This window comes from Doryrhamphus excisus, linkage group LG5, assembly GCF_037039965.1.
Source record: "Doryrhamphus excisus strain RoL-2023G ecotype Guam linkage group LG5, RoL_Dexc_Guam_v1.1, whole genome shotgun sequence".
Lineage (NCBI taxonomy): Eukaryota > Metazoa > Chordata > Actinopteri > Syngnathiformes > Syngnathidae > Doryrhamphus > Doryrhamphus excisus.
Genome location: NC_136361.1, coordinates 24,908,894 through 24,931,265, shown reverse-complemented (window position 1 = coordinate 24,931,265; position 22,372 = coordinate 24,908,894). Strand labels below are relative to the sequence as shown.

Genomic DNA, 22,372 nt, shown 5'->3' with positions numbered 1-22,372 from the left:
GAGGATGCGTTTTTCGCCTATTACTCACCAACGGAAGCTCGTATCGAGACGGGACCCACGTGCATCAATACTAATTCGACCCCGAGCAGCTATCAAGACCTCTTTTACCCCTATACCTAACCCTAACCCCTAAACCTAACCCTATGTTGCATTAGATTACTACAATGAGTCCGAAAAGTCTTTTTTCCATTGTCATCAACCGGATGACATCTTATGATCACTGCTGGTGTCCTGTGAGCTGTTTAAGAAACGATAAGTCACAGCAGCAAAAAAGTGTAATCTTTAATGAGGCATCTGTACACACCATTAGACATTAGTGTTACCCGAGGCATATATACAATAAAGAAACCGACACTTCTTTGTATAAAATGATAGAAAAACATACGTATATAAAACACATCTCCCTTCAAGATTTTGCAGCATGTAAGATCCAGTTTTTCTTAAAAAGCAACAAAAGCAAGCCTTTACAAAGAGTGGAAAGTTAAAGTCCCTTTTAAATAGAAACACAATTGTACATTCAGAAAGCTGACAATAACAACACTAAATTCCTATGAACTTTACTTGCCAGCAGTCGTGGACAAAACCAACAAAACAAGACACAATTATATAGCTCATACCTGGATTTCATAATGAAACCAAATCCTTCCTCTCAAATAGTGAGAAAGTAATAAAAATAACACATTTGCTTGCCCATTTTCCATAAAAGTGTGCTATTTACATCTTAAATAGTTTTGTTTATTACTTTTCACAGACTCAAAAAAGTTCCCATGAAATATTTTCCAAAGATTACTCTGCCTGGAGGACACAAAAATGTAATTACTATTTTTTTAAATCAAAATCATCTGGTTAATTACTGAATAACATGCCTTTGTTTCAGAATGTTCCGCTTATTGAAGTAAGGGATGTTCTTTATGTGTATAGCTCTGTATCTGTTCCGCATAAATCTACAACTTTAGGTGCATCTGCACAATAGACTTTTGTCAACATCACAATAACAATACAAGAGATGTATCAGAAATACACAATTGTAACGTTCATTTTACACCATGTACTCGATCTCATTTGATGTTTCAAGTGTACCTAATGTTTAGGCCAGTAAATGTCTACAGTATCGGGGTGCATCTATTCCAACTTGAGTGTTATTCTCCCTTGAAGTTTAGTATGAACAAAAGCGAGGGATGGACAGTTCTGTGGAATTCATTGTTGATGAATCATGACTGGAAGCTATTGAGGAAAAATGGAGTGCAGTACCCAGCTACAACAACCAGAGGCGCTGCTGAAGCACTGTAGCATGTAGACCGCTGCCATTGTACAAGTCTAATTCTGCTCAATACAACACAGGCATTGAAACTAGCGTTCAGAACAGTCAGAGAGACATTATCTCATAACATTAAATGTAATTGAGCATAAAATATCCGCAAAGCCAATTAAGATTTAGTCATGTGCCCACCCCTAAAAAGTAGTTGCTCTTATTCGTTGAACGGCTTAAGAGTTTTAAAACACAGTTCATCTTGAAGCATATTAACAAACATCTTTTCATACATCTTGCGAGTGGAGGAGTAGCCGATGATGCGGTTAATCTTCTTCAGGCCTTTTAGAAGATAACGTGGTGCCCCTTTGCTGCGCAGTACCCTCAGACTGTGAGAAAGACCTTTGACTAGATCGAGGTCAAAGTTGGCGATCTTCCACAGGTGGAGAAGCTGGAGGATGTACTGCTTGGGAAGACAAGTCGCGAACACCGCTGACACAACCTCCCGATGAACATGAACCCCCGGCAAACTGTTGGTGACCTCCAAGAGGTCGTCCAATGTCAGGTTCTTCAGGCTGTTGCAGCGGGAGATTTTGCGTTCACAGTGGTTCACACCTGTACGACACAATTGCAAGAAAAAGTTGTGATTATGTTGCCTTTTTTCTCTGTTTTTCACACGTAATGTTCATGCTGGGTTAATAGTTGGGACGAGTATACCACTATCTGTATCTGCATCTGTATCTCCTCACCCATCTAAATTATCTGTATCAGTGTCCGTACTTGTAATGGGCAGCATATAAACAGGAAATGGGTGTGGTTGATTCAGAAATGGGCAAGACTTAAATCTGAACATTATTTTAAGTCTGAAAATTGCTTGGGTTGATCAGAAGTTGCTATATGTATTGTTTATTATTCAGCAATATGTGTACTATGCTATGTGTGTAAGTGATCCTTGAGAATTTATTCTTCAGTTATTTTTAATGAGCAGTGTGAAGTTGGTGATTCAATAAACAAAATAATAATCTGTCAGCCTTGTTGGCTGTATTTTTCTCAAATGCACGGCATTGGGTACTAAAAGCAGTTTTCCAACTGACTTTATATCACCAGCCAAACCACCGTCAGTATACATTAACAAAACAAAACACCATCAGTGACTGATGCACAATCGTGCCCGCTGTCTTAAAAAAATATGCGCTGTGTATGTTATGAAACAAGTTTAAGGTTGCAGGTGCATACTGCAACGTATTGAGAGGGGGTTCATTTTTTAGCACACTAAAATATAGCCATACATGCAGGATGCTTGACGCAGCTCTTGTGAGGCTGTGCAAGTGTACCTAATGATGTGGCCAGTCAATGCAGGTTACTGTTGCCACTGTCTGTATACTGCTAACTGAAAATTATTTGTATATTGTAGGTAGCACGCCTGTTTTATCATGACTTCATGGAATAAGACAAAAACACATTTCAGGAGGAAAAAGCAGGCACACTACCCCATTTGAGGTGAGTGTCTGCACAGCTCTGTGTGCTGCGCATGCTATGGAACAAGTTTTCCATGTAACTTTAGATACAAACCAAAGTAGTGGCCAGCTGAAAAAAAACTAACAAAGTGGAGGCATTGTGACAATCGCCAAGATGTTTTCAAATTCCCAATTGCATCGTGTGCTGTATGTGAATGAGGCACCGCTGATGTCCGCTGCAGCCGTGTAGGGAGTGGTGCTCGCTGCGTGTGACTGGCCAATCACAGAGCGTGAAGAGTGAATACATAATGAGCATTTTCTTTTAACACAAATACAGATAATGACCAAATGTGCTCATTTCATACTCGTATCTGGCAAAAATGCATTATCATTAACGGATGCATAACGAACTGCTTGCCCTTGCCAAGTCCTATCCAAAACACTCTTAAATCTGTGCAATTGTTGTGTAGTAAATCCTGGCCTACATAGGATTGGTTTTAAGTAGGGATGCCCCAATCGATCAGCCACCAATCAGTATCAGCCAATTTCTGTGACAAATGAGGCGATTGATTAGATTGAATTAGGTGATTTCAGTCCAAGTCGATCGGAATCGGCAGGGTAAAACACTGACTGGAGCATCACTACTTTTACCGTCTTTACTAAACAAAAGTGAAAAACATGAAAGTGGTCGCACCTTTTATTATGCCATACTGCTTATCTTGGTCCTTGTTCTGTTGCCTCCATAGTCGTAGCAGTTGGAGGACCTGTTGCTGTGGCAAACAGGACTTTTTCAACCTCTCCACGTTCTTGCGATCCACCCTCCGACCCGGCAGGCTCTCCAACAAACGTTCCAGGGGCACAGAGGACAGCTGCAGTGAGGCTAGTGACTGGAAAACTGCCTCCTCACACAAGAACACATCTAGAAGAAGATAGCAAAATCACTGGTTAATCTAATGCATCACAGTGCATTATTGTGCATGCAGATTTGGAATTTATTTCAACAAAACGTGGGTGTTCTGCAGGCAATACTTGTGTTTGATATGCATCACAAGCAAATACCAGTGATGAGTGAGTAGACCAATATCGGTATCTTTTAAGTCTGAAATTAACAGGGATTGATCAGATGTTGCTGTATTTATTACCATCTCGCTATATGTGTACTGTTTGTGTGTAAGTGATGTGTAAGACTTTTTTTTAAATGATCTGTGTGAAGTTGTTGATTCATGCAAGCATGCAAATGATGGCAAGGGAAATCATCTATCAGCCTTGCTCACTGTATTTTGCTCCAAAAACACAGCGTTCAATACTTGAACTTAAAAGTTAACTTAAAAGTTTCCCAAGCGACTTTATCCCATTTTTAATTTATTAATTATTTTTTTAAACGTAATTAAATTAAATTTATTTATTTTTAATATTAATTAATTTAATTAAAATATTGTATTTATTTATTTTTTATTCTCATTCCGCCAGTTTTTTCATACTTTTTAAAATTTCTTTCTACTCGTTAATTTTTCATCCAATTCAGACCATTCAAGCATCAAATCGTTCATTTCCCAGCTTTTCCAAAAATCCCCAAATTCGACGGATTTTTTTCTCATTAAAAATGAATGGGCTTCACCAACTTCACCATTCACATTTCTGCGGTGAGGTGTCAGCCTTTTTTTGAAAATGCCATCAGGCCCCCTCCTTTCTTACAAACATCAAAACAATCCCTCATATCAAATTTACCACATCAAACAGTGCGTCTTAACTCTTTACAATTGACAGTTTTAGATGATTATTTATTCTCTATTTGTGTCCTTGGAAATACTTCTTCACTGGCATATTGGCTTCAAATAAGCATTACTGCCCCCTGCTGCATGCATTCAGAATTACAGCTTGGTTCTTTGAAATAAACCACAAGTCTTTTGTCATGTTAAAAACGAAACCTTCATCATTTGGTGTCAGTGTTGCTAACTTGGTGATTTTGTCGCTAGATCTGGCGACATTCCAAACCCCCTTGATGATTTTCTCAACAGCAACTAGTGAGCCTCCGTCATTTTTTAAGCGATTCACACCATTCACGTATCAAATCATACAACTTTCTCATCAGATTCCGACTGTTCGACACTGCTTTTGCCCCACCCTCGCGTCGGTGCCTTTATAACAGTTTGGCGTCGCATGTGACCTTTTCTTCAAGAAGTACACGCACTGGCACACGAGGCGTCACTCTCTGAGCTTGACCATGTCATGTTGACGGGGCTAGTTTTTCTATTTTATCCCCCCCGTCGCTCCCCATCCTCCAAGTTCTCTGATTGGCAGCATTGCTCCTTTTTAGATTCTGTTCATCTTTAAAAGTAAATACATTGACGTGTACAGGTAAAATGCATCCTGTACCCTTGCTCGGCAACGTTAGCCCCTTTGTGCCCTTGCTTTCTGACTCTTAGCTTCTTTTCTTGTGAGTACCTGCCCGTAGTTTTGCTCTACCGAGATTTCTGTTTGTTACTTGTTTTTTGCCTGTGTGACCTTTTGTTTTCTCTTGTACTTTGGTCCCTTTGTTTCCTGCTAGCCATTTGCTGCAGTGTTTTTCTTTCTCTGTCGGGTGGTACGTTTGGACTTTGTATCTCAGTTTTTTTGTTTGTACTCTTCATCCTTTATTTTTTACCCAAGTGGACTATCTTTGTTGAATAAACATTTTTTGTTCCTTGAAAGTGTCTCTGCATTGGGGTTCCAATCTCGCCACCCCCTCGTGACATATAATGGTTGTGCAAAAAAACAAATTTAAGCCTTTTACTGTGTATTTTGGTGTTCCAGTAAATGCAAAGAAATACATCACTAAGAAAATCCCTTGTCCTGTTGTAGAGGAAAAAAATAGCATGGTTAAAATAATTTGGCTTCGATCAGACTGTGTATGTACGTATATGTGACCTCTATAGACTTCTAAGTCGGCAACAGTATTGTATACTATCCCCACTTCAAACACCATGGCCTCACCTGTGTGACACAATGTGTGTTGATGAGCACAATCAATTGCCATAATTTGGTCCTGGCTCCCACAAATGCTGTCTGAAGTGGACGTTCCCTTTCTCAATCTCTTCATGCCCACATCTGTGCAGTTTCTGTGAGGTCGACATTGCTCTGTCGAAGAGTGGCTGCTGGAAAAATGACCAGCAGGACATGGCTTGCACACAGTGTCGCTCACCGGTGTACCTGGAAAGAGACCAAGCAATGAGGGTGTGCCCTTTCAAAGCAAGGAATAAGAAGAATATCTTATTGCTCGGTGGCCCACGCTACTGTTCTTTTAATCCACACTGCTGTGTGTCATGTTCAGGGTCACACGTGAACTGGAGCTATATCTCAGCTGATTTTGGGCGGGAGGCACACCCTTATCTCACACTCACATTCACACCCATGGACAATTTAGTCTCCAATCAACGTGCATGAGGGAGGAAACCCCTGCAAGCACAGGAAGAACATGCAAATTCCACACTTCTATCAGAGTTTTGATTCCAGATCTTCTTACTGTGAGGAGGGCCAACTATACCATGCCGCCCACCTCTTATACGAAATAGCATTTACAGTACACTCCAGTGGATTCATTGAATTTTTCTTTTTTTGACATTTCTTTTGGTCATTTAGAGTTAGCAAGAGTCAGCACTATATATTGTATGTTTCTTCAATTAAAATACTCCATTACTCTCAAATTGTCTGTGTGGTAAATCTGCATTCTTCTCCCCTTGGCCAACATGCAGCCTCCTTCCCCACCATGCCTACTCTGTTGCTATCTTAAAATGTAAAAGATAGCCATGTAATCCGAATGATGAATTAATTTAATATTTTAAGAACATGAATATTCATTCATTCATTTTCTATTTTTGTTTTAGTTTTTGCCTAGCTTCTGTTTCTCAAGGCTTCTACCACATTTCTGTCCATTACATAATCAGTACTGCAGTTTAAGGCAGGGGAATCCCCAGTAATGCTGTCTCAAGTCCAGGTAGACTTCGTGTGAATTACAGGGTAGGAAGAATGGCGGGTTAATGGTTGCAGGATGAATGTTAAATGTGTTCCACAGAGGAGAGATAAGGATAGATTTGTGGATTCTGGGAAGTTGGCATCTCCACAGCTCCATGTGTAGCACTGTTTAAAGTAAATAAATAGAATAAAGTATGAAATAATGTAAGATAAAATATAAAAACTGGAAAAGATAGACACCATGGACCACACCCTTGCTGCACTGGGCCACCGTGCAGATATAAGGTGTTTTTGTGTAAAGTAAATACCATATTATGTCACACAGAGTGAAATATTCCAAATTGTCCATAGGTATGAATATGGGTGGGCATGGTTGTTTGTCTATATGTGCCTTGGGATTGGCTGGCCACCAGTCCAGGGAGGACCCCCCCTCTCGCCCCAAGACAGATGGGATAGGCTCCAGTACGCCCGCGACCCTCGTGAGGATAAGCAGTGGAAAATGGATGGATGGATGGAAAAACACCTTACCTAAGGCTGCCACTCCATAACCAGGTGGGCAGGAGCTGTGTGTGATGCAAAACTCGACCACTAGGTGGAAACCTGCAGCGCATTCACACACTCTGTCATGAGTGCTATTGCACTCCTGCTTCACCAGCTGTCTCTCTTTGCACACCTACACAAGACAACACACAAGAAGGAAATCTGTCACCAATCCTGGATGCCTGGAATATGGAAAAATAAACATTTATTATGGATGGAACTAGCAAAACCGCAGACTTGAACCTACATGTTCCTGAAAGGAATACAATAACACCACCTTGTGGATTTGTTAAAACAATAAGGTACCGTACGATATAGTCACGCACATGAGGAAAAGATCTGAGAAAAACCATGCTATTTTAACACGAGGGGAAAGGTGAATAAAAATAACAAGGTAACAAATTCCTATTCCAGTTCAAATAAGTGAAGTAACAGACTTGTATCTGCTTAAATCTTAAATAGTGTCTGAGAGAATGGCCATGAAGTGAAGTCTTATTTAGCGGTGTGAACCTCTCCTACCTACCAAGGTGCAGTATTGACATGAGTTCCCCCAGTGCCAGTTGTCAGCAAAGTGCCTCTCAGGGCAGTCTTGGCACTCCGTTGGGATGTCAGCGGTGCAGTGTCGCTTCACGGCCGTGCCCGGAGGACACTGGTCGCACAGGAGGAGGTCTGAAGTCACCGGGTTGCGGTACTGGTACTTGGGTGGTGTTGCCTGCTGCTGAAAGGCCCAGGTAAGGGAGGCGGTGAAGAGCTGCACAAGGGGTAAGAAATGAGGTGATGGTGAGTGAACGGTGACAGTGGAAGTCATATTGAGCACATTTTATGGGACAGAGAACAAAATATTTGCAAATGCTGGAGCGGTTGCCTGCCCAAAGCCTTCCAGTAAGAGCGAGGTGAAGGAAAGGTCAGAGCTGTAAAGATGTAGCTCCTGGTGGACTCACTGGCTTAAAGTCAATTGAGCGCTTTATAGAGTCTGAGAAGAAAATCATGCTTAGACCTGGATCCCTGCATAACAGCTTCTTCATTGTTGGCCCTTGTTAATCTCCATTATTCACTTTGTAACGGTTCCAAGCATTATTTAATTGTCTTTGTATGATTTCATCATGCATTTTAGTCTTCATTACATCTCTCACAGCGTCTTTGGCATCTTTTCGTTACACGTACTAAATGATTTCTTGACAATAAAGTAAGTGGATTCAGATGTTTTAGTCGAACTAAATACTTCAACAACAACAGACAATTGTTCTCTTTTGACGTGTGATACACTGCTTCCATTCTTTAAACCTTGGTTATCAATCTGCTTTAAATTATTTTGCTTTCTTTTGCTAGGCAACCACATTTAGAAAAACCATCAAGAAAATGAACTTATTTTCTGTATCAGGGGTTTTCAAAGCAGAGCCTCACATCAGGTGGTTGAGGTCCAAAAACAGCTTTTCTTGTACTTAAGGCCTAAAAATAGAAACTAGAAACTTTTTTTTCACTAAAATATTTTTTGTCCTGATTTTTTTTCTACCTTTTAAAGACAACAAAAAATTCTTTTAAAGTACTTTTAAAAAGCTTTTATTTGTTTTTTTAATGTAAAAATGAACAAGTGGTTAACACGCAGGCCGCACAGCTAGGAGGCCGATAGGAGTTCGATTCCACTCTCTCTGTGTGGAGTTTACCCGTTTTCCCCGTGCGTGGCTTTTCTCCGGGGACTCCGGTTTCCTCCCACAAGGGTTAGGGTTAGGGTTATGGTTAACCCTAACCCTAAGTGTGGTGTTTCTCCCACTGGGCTGGATACCTTGTTTTAGATACTGGAATAAGTTTGTTGTGCTGCTGCCCTTTGTTGCAATGGGCTTTGCAGGGTGCAGTCACTTGTTCCATGGCTGCTCACACCACTCACATCAGTTCCAAACTTTCTTAGGAACAAACTTCTTGCTGTTGTTAGGGCAAACGGTGCACCACAGCAAGAGGACAACATGTTTTTTTTTAATTGTCTGCAACAAAAAACTCAAATGAATCGATAAAACCGTACAGCATCCCCTTGTGCAAAGTGCACTGAAGAGTTGAGCTACGCACAGTGACAGCATCTGCAGCAAGATCATGTTGTAGGTCTTTGGAGCTGGTCTGTTCTCACCATCCTTGGCCTCTGCTTATCTGAGATTTTTCTTGGCCTTCCACTTCGGAGGATATGCCAATGTGCCAATATGTTGCACTTTTTTTGTTACAACACTGAGCAAAAGACTGCCCTTACACTTGGCTGTCATTTCAAGTATTTATTATTTTATTTATTGTTTCTGTGAAGAGACTGAATAGTTCTCAGCAGACTTGGAATATAAGCCATCAGTTAGCAAGCATGTTTGACATGCAGCCATGCAGACAGTGGAGGGAGGACACATGCAGACCAGATGTTACCCAACAGCCTGCTTCCTTTCTGCTACAATATTGGCTCTGTGGACTTTCCCGTTCAACGGGCCAACGTTGCATTTGACAGGGAGCATTCTCGCATGTCACATATAATGTGTTCTGCGTGTGTGTGCAATACATACAGTATGTGTGTTATGATTGTGGCCCTCTCCGTGGTCGTCTCCCCTGGCCGCTGTTTGTTACAACAACACTAGGAGGTCACTGGGCTTTCCCTGTCCAACACCAGAATACAAAACACTCTGTCCTACTCTTTTATTGCCGTTCACCACTGCCTATCCTCCTGTGCGTTTGTATTTATGCTGCTTTCCTCATAGAACACACCACCACAATAACAAACCTGAGGGTATCTCATTGGGCACATTTTGTGTGTTATGCTGGCGTCGGTATTTAATGAACAATGGCAGCATTCCACTCCCAGTAGATGGCATTGTAATCCTGCTTTTTAAAACATCTCATACGCTCCTGGTCTACTAGAGAACAAGAACACGTTGCAGGAGGGATCAGTGCTACCAACTTTGTCACTATAATTACGGAGAAATATATAGACATATATAGCCATTATCGCTTGACTCATACACTGAGAGAGAGAGGGGAAAAAATAAATGTCCTGCTTATGTTAGTTATGGGTGTTTCTTCCAATTAAACATTAAATATGATGCCAAAATAATAAATTCTGTATTTCTTCAAACAACGGCCTCAGGTCTGATAGCTGCCATTAAATCTTGGGTGCACCTTCCTCCTGAAGAAATGAATAAAACATCTAAACGTAAAGCATGTCTTTGTTCTTCAAACAGCGACTTCCACTAATACTAGATGCTGTGCCTCGTTTTGCTGTTGGTGTGTCATCCAGCCAAATAATGGATTCGGCTGGATTAGATGGTTTGCCCTTTCCTCTATTATTTCATCTATTATTCGTATAATGGTAATTGTAATAATAGTATATATAATAATATATAACTTCCTATAGTTTAAAAAAAGTGGAAAATTGAAATTTTTTCAAGTACCATCCCTCACTCTCACATCCTGCCTGTATTAGGGTTAGGGTGCGTTCTTCTTGTAAACAAATAAATATCCATCTGGGAGTACCTTCAATGTTCGTGCAGACCTGCCAACATGTACTCAGCATGCAATTTCACTTTTGAATACACTTGTATGCTTCTCAAAAGTATTTCAAATCAGGGTGTGTGAAAATATTTCTGTCCCCGGGGCGTCATTAAAGAAAATGATTGAGAACCACTGCATTAACCTAACACGCAGAAACACACATTGCTCTAGATTTTTGCACCAAAGGTCCATTGAGCCCCCGAGAACAAAAAAATTGATGGACAAAAAAAAAAAAGATGAATTTTTGCAAGTACTCCCCAAATTTTTCCACTTCATTCTCGCTTGCGTATGGGCAGACAAGCTATGACCGGAGGTCCGTCCTGCAGCTTCATATAGTTTTGCGAGCTCTTTGTGTTTTTAAATCAATGTCCCCTCTGGGGCACCGTACCATTGCTCTGTAGTGAACACATAATACAAATAGATGAAAGGGTTTCACAATCTTCAAGCAGCCCGTTGAAGATTTCAGTGTTCAGTGGTTTTTCCTGACAAAACATATCAACCATGAAGACATTTCAGTAGAAGGATTTCACCTAGAATGACTTTGTGAGCCATACCATGTCTCCATGCTTTGTTTGTACTATGGGTGGCCCCACACGGAATCAAACTGGTGCTCATAGTCATAAAGGAAGAAGGTTATTTGGCCATGAAATCAGAGACGGTCAATTGAAAGACATGAGAGTGTTGACGATATAGAAGCCCTGATGGAGAGTGACCTCGGCTCAGCTAATCTGGTTACAGTTACCGCCGTCACACCAACAAGTCAGACTGAGTTCACTGGCGTGTGCTCACAAGCACATGTGGAAATGGTCACGGTCACATTGTTTTTGTCATCCTTCAAGCAGTACTCTCCACTGGCCTGCCTCCAGTGGGACAGCACAGTTAAATTCAATGCCGTATGTACAGACAGTGGAAAAACAAGAACCAGCATGCTGGGAAATGTTGAAAACTAATTGCTATGCTATGAGTACATCACATAAATTCATTTGGGGGCAATTGAGGTAATGGCATAGAGTGTTTCAAGCACTATATTGCTTGTACTTCTGTATAAGTGACAAGAATAAAGGTTTGTTCAGTTCAAGTGTAGAACGCTATTATAAGAGCTGTAGGGTCACACAGCATGGGAATAAGCGTGACACATGAAGAGTTGGTCTTTTTGGCCACTTGGGGGCAGCAGAGAAAATTTAATTTGGATGAAAAAAAAACAAAAGCAAAAATAATTTTATAATTACTATTAAAAAGCCATTTTATATGAGAAAGAACTCCACAACCTGAAATCAACTTGCATTTGTTTTCTACCAGAAGTGTTACTCAATAAAATGCCAATGATTAGTAATAATATTGAAAATGTGATAGTTTTAGTTGATACATAAATATAAGTTCATGCTTAAACTCATATTTAATATTTCATAGTTTTTAATAACTAAATACATGTTTATGTATAGTTTCCAGCATATCCCGCAAGCGAAGTGAGGGTACACAGCATAAAAAATGAATAGATTGTCAGGATCTGTGTTGTCGCTTTGCATGCTGCCGCCTTCTGCCCTTTCTTTGCAGCGCACCTCTGGTTTGCAGGAGGTGTCTGCTCACTCACACACACCTTGTGCCAATCTCATCCCTGACCTTCTAAAGCACATGTGTCGACAGAGGGTCGAAGCACTGCAGGTTTCCTCTCCAAGCAGTTTCTACAGCAGATGATTCCATTGACGAGCTCCTTCCCTCAAACCAAAGGAGGGTTCATCATTCAAATCACCTGCTTTAGTGACCGGCTGGAAACCTGTCGTGTCTCGGCCCCCCATGGCAGGAGTTTGACACACCTGTTCTAAAGCATGGCGGCAGGTGTGCCTCGTTGTTACCTTCCTCGTCCTACATGTTGGGCAAGGTGTCTTTTGTGTCCTAACTTTCTGGCTTTTAGCACCTTTTTTGTAAGTACCTAGTTTTGGACGATGGGGATTTTTGTTGCTTCTTGTCTTCTTACCTGTGTGACCTTTTGTCCAGTGTTTTTTATTGCACTCTGCTCCCGGAATTTCCTGCTAGCCGTTTTCAGCAGTGTTTTTTGTTCTCTTTTGTGTTGTACTTTTTTTTTGACTCTGTGTAGTTCTGTTTTTGGTTCATACTTTTGCCCTCTGTTATTTCCCCAAGCAGACAACCTTTGGTTAAATAAAACATTTTTTGTTACACAAAAGTGTCTCTGCGTTTGGGTTCCAGACCAGCACACACCACCCCCTTGTGACATAGATGAGCGGAATTGTGACAAAAGTTTGTAGTATATAAATGTTTGTAGTATACTTTTTTTGTGACTCTTATTTTTGTAATGCTGTGTGTTGTTGTGCCCTTCGTAGTATTGGGGACGGGACGTAGTATTCAGCTTGAGATGATGATGCATGACAGTAATTCTCAGCTGTTGGTTCGGGACCCAAAGGTGGGTCACAGCAAGCTTGTCACAAATGTAATTAAACAATTTCATATACTGTCGATGAAATGTTTAGTCAATACAGGTATTTTTTTCCATCTTCCTCCTTAATAAACATACTGTTTGCACAGTTAAAAGTGAAATATCTGATTTACAACAATTGTGATTATTGATATGGATTCATGCGTTATTTGTATGCATACAGTTCCTCATTTCTTAGATGAAAGGTAGTAATAAATTAAATGGCGTATAATTTTGTGAAAATTTTAAATAAAAAAATAAAAACACAACATCAAAGTTGTATCTGGCAACATGACTTGCAGCGCTATTGTGGCATGCTTGAGTCGTACAGGAAATGGTCAGATCTGTAGCTTGTGCAAAAACGTGATCCAAACATCGCAAGTCAAACACGTGACTCATAACGTAACCTACCTACTGCAGCATGTGTGCATACAAATAAATATCTAGGTAAAATACCCATGTCAAAATTACATCCAGTCCTGCTGCAAGACATGCTGGGTAACTCGTTCTTGACCCTCTAGTTCAATACATGTCTGATTTGTTGCCATTTCCCGGATGTTCCCATTTTGCCAAACTACCACTACCAAACTACCAATGTTTCATCACTCTTTCCCTCATGCCAAGACACTTTTTGAGAATGGATGTACTGGAAGATTCTCAGTGGAGTGTGAGTGTGTGTATCAGCCACCAAAAGAGATATTGAACTTTTCAACCTCCTTGTTGTCTTTGAAGATGCCATTTGATGACATCATAGTCCATCACTGGAAAGCCAAATTACATGGCAGCGAGCACTCACCGACAGCCATAATTACACTGTCAGTGTGAGAAAGTACTAAATGAGCACAGCCAGATGGGAGGAAAGGATGGATGAGGGTATCGAAACGAAGAAGGAAATCAAAAGATAGCATGGGGAAGTTAAGATTAAAATATAATGATTTTAACGTAGTAGTATAAACATCAAAAGGATAAACGCTCAAGGATGTTAGCTTTAAGTACTTTAACTGGGCACTTAAATGCTCAGCGACCACCAAAATCTTTTTACTGGGAAGACACTTATTGGTTAGAGTAAACAAAATTTTATTACTATTCACAGTTGGTTCATGTCACACTGCTTATTATGTAACCTCTGTCCATCACAGCTAATGCGCTCTCTTTAACCGTTTCTGAGAAGATGTGTTTTCCAGCAGCATGAAACAAACATTAAGTACTATTAATTCCTAAAAGGCACTGAAAACACAAGGTCAAGCCAGTTCACGACACAACCCATTTCCCACTTCACGCATACTAACACGTTCTATTTGTTGAAATGTGCTCATAGGAGGCAATAACTCTAAGAGCTAAATCCAAATTATTTACTTGAAATTACACATCACATTAAAAATTGTGTGCGAATGCTGAAAAATGATGTCAGCATGCGCCGGTGCCAAGGCAAAACAGTGAGAAAACTTGGTGGTTGTCATCAAAGAAATCCAAATATATTATGTAATTGTTGCCCCTAGTGTTGGGAAGTAATGACATCAGAGTCGTCATAGTTACAAAGTGCTATAATCTACATAATACCACACAATGACGCTGCAATTGCATTTTTTGTCCATATAATTATTAATAATGAAACAGACGCAAATGTTGGATTTTTTTCTGCAAGAACATCCATCATGTTAGGAAAACCAGAAGATCATAGTACTTACTAAATCTCTTTGCATATTTGCATGACAATTGAAGCTCACTGTGAGAATTGGGTGATAACTGCAAGCAGAGAGCCTGTTATTGATAACAAGTATATTACACAACACAGCAGCAACAGAAGCAATGTTGTAATACCGGTAAGGAGCAAACTGGTCAGTCAGTACGCCAAATGTAACACGCATGAAGTTGCAGTTGACATGTAAAACTAAATCAAGAGGTTGCCGACAGCCACAGCTGTTAATTTTTCACGAGGGTCGCGGAGGGTGCTGGAGCCTATCCCAGCTGTCTTTGAGCGAGAGGCGGGGTCCACACTGGCCGGGTGGCCAGCCAATCCCGGGGCACATATAGACCAACAACCATTCACACTGACATTCATACCTATGGACAATTTGGAGTGGCGAATCAAGCTAGCATGTTTTTGGAATGGGGGAGGAAAGCGGAGTACCCGGAGGAAACCCACGCATGATAAACCATAGAAGCAGAAATGGATCCTACCGTCACATAGGTCTGGGGGCTCCTAGCAATATGGCTAAATTGACTGTAATCTAGCGATAATGATAATAATAAATCAAGAATTGCAGTTCCATAACTTCATTGAGGGAATTGAGTCTTGAGGGAATTGACTTGTGAAACAACACCCTCTGCTGCAGCACCCCTGCATATAGCAGCAACAAAGCCTTTTCTATTTAAGTTCCATCCATCCATTGTTTTCCACGTATCCAAGGTCCGGTCAGGGGCAGGGAAGGGCACTTTATCCAGCTTTTCTTGGCAGATCCCAGGCCAGTTGAGAGACATTGTCTCTCCAACGTGTCCTGGTCTTCCCAGAAGCCTCCTACTGGTCAAAAGTGCCCCAAACACCTCCCGCCTCCTGTCAATGCGGACCTCATCTCCAAGGGAGAACCCACCCACCATATAGAGAAAAGTCATCATTTAAGTTCCCATTACAAACCATATGTATGTGCACAATTCAAAGCAGAGAAGAGAAATCTGTGAATATGGGGGAACACAAATCATCCATACGAGGAGAACCTGCAATCTGGCTGTGAGGCTGACCTGAGCACATGGGGGTGAAACATCCTGGACTATTTGTGTCAAAATTACTTCCACCACTAATTAGCAACCATATTGACTTAATGGCAGAATTTTAAGTGTCTGTATGAAATGGGAGAATGATGTTGGAGGGCATGAGGTCACCTATCAATTGGTGACATGTGGAGTGGAGCCGGAGCACAAAGGGATCAAACCACAAAGCAGCAGTTTGTCCACAGAGCACATGGCTTCAGTTAACTGAAGAACGCAGGTGGGCTGAGGGGCATTCCAGCTCGTTGCAAATATGTTTGTGTGTGAGTGTTTTCCCGTGAATATGGAATCTCTCTTTTTTTAAAGCATAAAGTGACGTGGGATATGCTTCCATGCTGTGTGGCAGGATATTACACATTGATTCATTGCTCAGTACGTCCAATTCTACATAGCTATTCAACCCAGAGTGCGTCAATCATCAATTTTTTTTTTTACCACATATCGTCTGTAAAGATTCTAATTCATTTTTTGATGGTGAAAATTGCAACTGCTGGTAAATACTTATCACACGAGAAACTATCACACTAACCCTAACCCTATGGCAAAAAGTCATTTGCTACAACAGAAGAGAGCCACCCCCTGCTGGTGGTGAGTAATGTCATCTCCAACCTCGCTATATCATGCTGAGCTGCTGTTACATTGTGGATGAAACAATACCCCACATGCGTAAAGAATAGGTCAGTTTTTCTCACCTACTGTTGCTGACTTCTCTGTTTGAATAATATCACTTGATCAAGCCTATGCTACCATCTTAACCTAGCATCTTAAACTAATTGGACACTCTAAATTGTCCATCAGTGTGAATATGAGTTGAGTGAGTGTGAGTCTGTTGTTGTGTCCTTTAATTGACTGGGTGTATCCCACTGTTCACCCAAAGTGTCAGCTGGGACAGGCTCCAGCTCAGAACAAGCGGTATGGAAAATATATACGAATGGATCTTTTCTGTTTTTCTTCTTACATGTTTGTAGAATCCACATAGAAAAAATAAGCATTATTTGTCTTAACGGCCGTAAACATTTGGGAATGTTGAACTTCTGCTGTGTGTCTAATGTTAAGAGGTTGTGTAACTATTTGCGCTGTGCTAACTGTATGTAACAATGTGCACACTGTGCTTTACATTTTCACCAGATTTGCATCAGTCATGCTGTTTTTAATGCAGCTCATACGGAAGTAAGATGAAAGATGAAGGCCAGTGTTTGACATAGGGTGATACAAATAGCTCTTTTGCATACTCCCCCGCTTCTCCTTGTCTCTTGACCACACACTCCACACAGTCCTACACAAAAAATCCCTCCTGTCCCCTCAGCCACCCTCCATTCATGCAAACGTCTGCTGTTGATGCAAAAGAGGAAGTTAGCTTTGCAAAGACAACTTCCACAGGTGAGTGTTTGTGTGTTTAAAAACATCTTGCTCCTTCCCACACCCTCTGTATGACCCTCCTCACACATTCTTCAAAAGAGTGTGTTGTTCACCTCTCCATAGCCTCTAGTGGCTCTAGCAGTTTGCACGTCAAATCACTACAATGGACAACTAGCGGCTTTGGGGAAGTTGGTGTGACTCACAGTAACGGCCACATCAGAGAGGAAAGTGGGGATAGGGGCGTAAAGATAAAGAAGGAAGAGATAAAGCGTAATCAAACACTGAGATATTATTGTACTGTATGTTCCAACTTTGGGACTAAAATGGCAAAGGTTGATTGCACACCAATATGTGAATCAGCTTCCATGGTAATTGGTTTCATAAAGAAAAAAAAATGAATCCAAAAATAATTTCTTGGCGCAGTATTCAGCAATCCTTCATTTATCGAGGTACATTTTTTCCAAGTTAAATGAATGCCTGCAAAGTAGGATTCCTTATTCACAAATATAGAGCATAGAAAACCAGTGTCCAACCTTGTAAATATGGTGTTAACATTATTAGAGCTCTCTAGACATACTATCATAACACCCCTAAAAGAATATTAGTCAAACTAATAACAAATGCATTTCAAAATAGGTGCATAATGACTAAAGACTAATACATGGGTGGATGTACAGACGAAAGATGTTAGATGTGTAGATAGACAAATGGTTGTACAGTGAAGAAAATAAGTATTTGAACACCCTGCTATTTTGCTATTTCTCCCACTTAGAAATCATGGAGGGGTCTGAAATTTTCATCGTAGGTGCATGTCCACTGTGAGAGAGATAAACTAAAAAGAAAAATCCAGAAATCACAATGCATGATTTTTTAACAATTTATTTGTGTGATACAGCTGCAAATAAGTATTTGAACACCTGTGTATCATCTAGAATTCTGACCCTGAAAGACCTGTTAGTCTGCCCATTAGAAGTCCACCTGCACTCCATGTATCATCCTGAATCAGATGCACCTGTTTGAGGTCGTTAGCTGCATAAAGACACCTGTCCACCCCATACAATCAGTAAGACTTTAACTTGTAACATGGCGAAGACCAAAGAGCTGTCCAAAGACACCAGAGACAAAATTGTACACCTCCACAAGGCTGGAAAGGGCTACGGAGCAATTACCAAGCAGCTTGGTGAAAAAAGGTCCACTGTTGGAGCTATCATTAGAAAATGGAAGAAGCTAAACATGACGGTCAATCTCAATCGGAGTGGAGCCCCATGCAAGATATCACCTCGTGGGGTCTCAATGATTCTAAGAAAGGTGAGGAATCAGCCCAGAACTACACGACAGGACTTGGTCAATGACCTGAAAAGAGCTGGGACCACCGTTTCCAAGGTTACTGTAGGTAATACACTAAGACGTCATGATGTGAAATCATGCATGGCACGAAAGGTTCCCCTGCTTAAACCAGCACATGTCAAGGCCCGTCTTAAGTTTGCATATGACCATTTGGATGATACAGAGGAGTCATGGGAGAAAGTTTTATGGTCAGATGAGACCAAAATAGAACTTTTTGGTCATAATTCCAATAAGCGTGTTTGGAGGAAGAAGAATGAAGAGTACAATCCGAAGAACACCATCCCTACTGTGAAGCATGGGGGTGGTAGCATCATGCTTTGGGGGTGTTTTTCTGCACATGGGACAGGACGAGTGCACTGCATTAAAGAGAGGATGACCGGGGCCGTGTATTGTGAGATTTTGGGGAACAACCTCCTTCCCTCTGTCAGAGCATTGAAGATGGGTCGTGGCTGGGTCTTCCAACACGACAACGACCCGAAGCACACAGCCAGGAAAACCAAGGAGTGGCTCCGTAAGAAGCATATCAAGGTTCTAGCATGGCCCAGCCAGTCTCCAGACCTGAACCCAATCGAAAATCTTTGGAGGGAGCTCAAACTCCGTGTTTCTCAGCGACAGCCCAGAAACCTGACTGATCTAGAGAAGATCTGTGTGGAGGAGTGGGCCAAGATCCCTCCTGCAGTGTGTGCAAACCTGGTGAAAAACTACAGGAAACGTTTGACCTCTGTAATAGCAAACAAAGGCTACTGTACCAAATATTAACATTCATTTTCTCAGGTGTTCAAATACTTATTTGCAGCTGTATCACACAAATAAATTGTTAAAAAATCATGCATTGTGATTTCTGGATTTTTCTTTTTAGTTTATCTCTCTCACAGTGGACATGCACCTACGATGAAAATTTCAGACCCCTCCATGATTTCTAAGTGGGAGAAATAGCAAAATAGCAGGGTGTTCAAATACTTATTTTCTTCACTGTACGTGTAAAACAGGTGTATTGGAGACACAATGGAGTGAGATGGATGCATAGTTGTATGGACAGTTGGGAGAGATGAATGGACGCAGGGACAAACCAAAAGACAGCAGGTGGGAACAAAAAATAAAGAAAACTCAACGTATAGTTGGACAGGTTCATGGACAGATGAACACATGGACAAAATAATAAATGGATGGATGGATGGATGGATGGATGAAGAGATGGACAGCCACACAATCTAATGGATGGATGGAAAGATGCTGGGGCATATACATCAAATTATGAACGCACGGGAAGACAGACAGATGGAAGAATGAACTGACAGACAAACAGACTGACTTAGGGTGGGTGTGTCAATGGCCGGCCAGACAGATGGGCAGATGGTGAAGTTGTTTGTGTATCCACAACAGAATAACTCTCCCTTTGACCTTCTCTCCACGGCTCATGTCCTCACAAAGCCCCCAAAAGATTTCATGTTGATGTTTGAAGACAGAAGACATATTGCAGCCACATGTCAGGGGCATGCAGGGAGCAGGAAGTGCTCACAGGTGCAATGAGGTACGATCACTAATTCTGAAAACAACTCCAGACAAGGCTGCAGACCATTTTTAGAGGAAAGGAGATGATCATTCTGTGTGGCTGCTTGGCTGCACGGCTCGCATAGAAGCACGCCAGAAATATTAGGGATCCCCAAGGATATGATTGGCCAATTAGCAGGAGGTTGGAAACACAAAGGACACTGACTCATTAGTTGGCTAAATATGATGCTTGTCTGACTGAATTGATATTTTTGAGTGATTACCATATGTTCAGGCGAACATCAGGCGAAAAGACATTACAAGCTAGACAGATAAATAGGTCAGATTAGGCTGAGCTGACCTCTGATAACTGTTCAATCAATGACAACAATATCAATCTATGCACACACATCAGGTACACACACACCTTTACTGAGGGCAAACCCACTCAGAGTAACACCTCATTAGTGGCTACAACAGAATCATTTCGCATCATTTTGCATGAGCTGTGCAATATTTGCATTGTAAAAATTGTTCTGTTATTCTGTTCCGTCTCTAACGAATTTTGATGCTGAATATAGCTAGTACAAAAGTGCAGACTAAATGGAAATTCAGTGTACATATTTTATTCGCATGTTGTATACTCAAATGAAGAGTGTCCAGCGCATGTTGCACACTGGGCACAGAAGTGATCAAAATAGCAACGAACATGAAGAATGATTTTAATTGTCTTAAACTGAAAATCATGCACATCTACCCACAGAACACACTACAACACTACCATCAAACCTTTAAAATAAATGTGGATGAACTTTGACATCTAAAAACGGGCTCTTCTGGAGAGGCTAAGGGAAAGTAATAAACTTACCAAAATGAGTTTCATGGCTGGGTTCGTGCTCGCTATCCAAGCGCTCATCTTCGCTGCGGAAAAGTGTACTGATGTGGACTCCATCACAAATGTGCTCTTATAAGCGCCAGACAGACACACGCACTCACACACACGCACAGAGAGAGAGAGAGAAAGAGAGAGAGAGGGCGAGAGAGAGATAGAAAGAGAGAGGGAGGGAGAGCGAGAGAGAGAAAGAGAGAGAGCAAGAGAAAGAGAGTGAGAGAGGACCTTCCCACCCACTGAGAGACGTCCATGCTAAGTCCCGGCTTTCTCCGTGCGTGGTGCGACATTCCGTGACAATGAAATGACGTCATATTGAATTTGTGGCTCAGTTATGTATTTGAAGTCTTTTAATGTGCTACAGTCAAAGGACGCGATTTGAATGCCAGGCGTATTACTTTCTAGGAATGTGCCCTCTTCTTCACAAGCAAACGTGTGACCACCACGGGTATCAACATCAGTAGCCAGTATACATACTACATGGACTCTAATATTCCAATTGCATTTGGTTTATTTGCTCAAAAGGGAAGAACGGAACCTTTGTGTACACCTCATTCCGAAAGCAAAGTGCCAATCCCAATGAACATATAATCGGATTCAGACAGGTGGAATATTCCTTTCCCCAATCCGATTGAGGTATCTTGTACCCGCTCAAACTGGATAGTTGTCAGGGTGCTTCTTCTTCGTGTGTTTTTCTTCTCCTGTTATTTATTGGTGAGTGGCAAGCAGCTTTTGGTGTGCATTACTGCCATCTGTGGAACAGAATCTAAACACTTCTATACTCACAAGTCCAGTTTTTATTAAAAAAGAAAATATATATCTATATAAAACATGTCCCGAGTTTAATTCTAAAATATTAGCAATATTGAATTTGATCTTTTCCTGTGTAAATTTATCCTGGGTGCGTTCTTTCAGCGCATGCTCAGATATGATGTAACACGCAGCTGGAGACGTTCTTCAGGCAATCGGCACTGGACTACTGTGAAAAGTTTGTGATCCAAACTAATTTCAAGACTGGACGAACGAAAAACTGGCAATACGGAAAAAATCGGGGAAGTCAGTATCACGTGATGTTGATGTTTACCTTTTACTGTGCATGCCCCATTGACTATTCTGTTTGATTATAGCGGCGCATGTAGACAGGAGATGGGAATATTCCTTTCCATGTATCCCTTGTTTTTGGAAAAGTCATTCGGAAAGATTCCATTCGGAAAGAGGAAAAACTCCTGTAAACATGCTAGTGATGTCACAGTTACAAAGACAAAGTAATCTGATTACTGATTACTGAATTTAAAAGTAACTTATTTACTTTACAGATTACTTTATTTTGAAAGTAACAAAGTTTATTTATGCCCCTCGGGGATAAATAAAGTGTTTTT

At 41.1% G+C, this 22,372-nt stretch overlaps 1 protein-coding gene across 2 annotated transcripts; it reads right to left on the bottom strand.

Moving 5' to 3' along the window:
* Nucleotides 1–261: 261 nt before the first annotated feature.
* Nucleotides 262–21,113, bottom strand: LOC131105335 (tumor necrosis factor receptor superfamily member 11B-like). Of its 2 annotated transcripts, XM_058053343.2 has the most exons (6): nucleotides 20,973–21,113; nucleotides 7,721–7,948; nucleotides 7,186–7,330; nucleotides 5,680–5,895; nucleotides 3,401–3,625; nucleotides 262–1,864 (listed from the first exon to the last, which is right to left on the bottom strand). In XM_058053343.2, the coding sequence occupies exons 1-6, from the start codon at nucleotides 21,054–21,056 to the stop codon at nucleotides 1,470–1,472; spliced, it is 1,293 nt and encodes a 430-aa protein (XP_057909326.2). In that variant the 5' UTR covers nucleotides 21,057–21,113; the 3' UTR covers nucleotides 262–1,469. The 2 variants fall into 2 exon arrangements, with proteins under 2 accessions (XP_057909326.2, XP_057909329.2); XM_058053346.2 differs by lacking the exon at nucleotides 5,680–5,895.
* Between the last annotated feature and the right edge of the window lie 1,259 nt (nucleotides 21,114–22,372).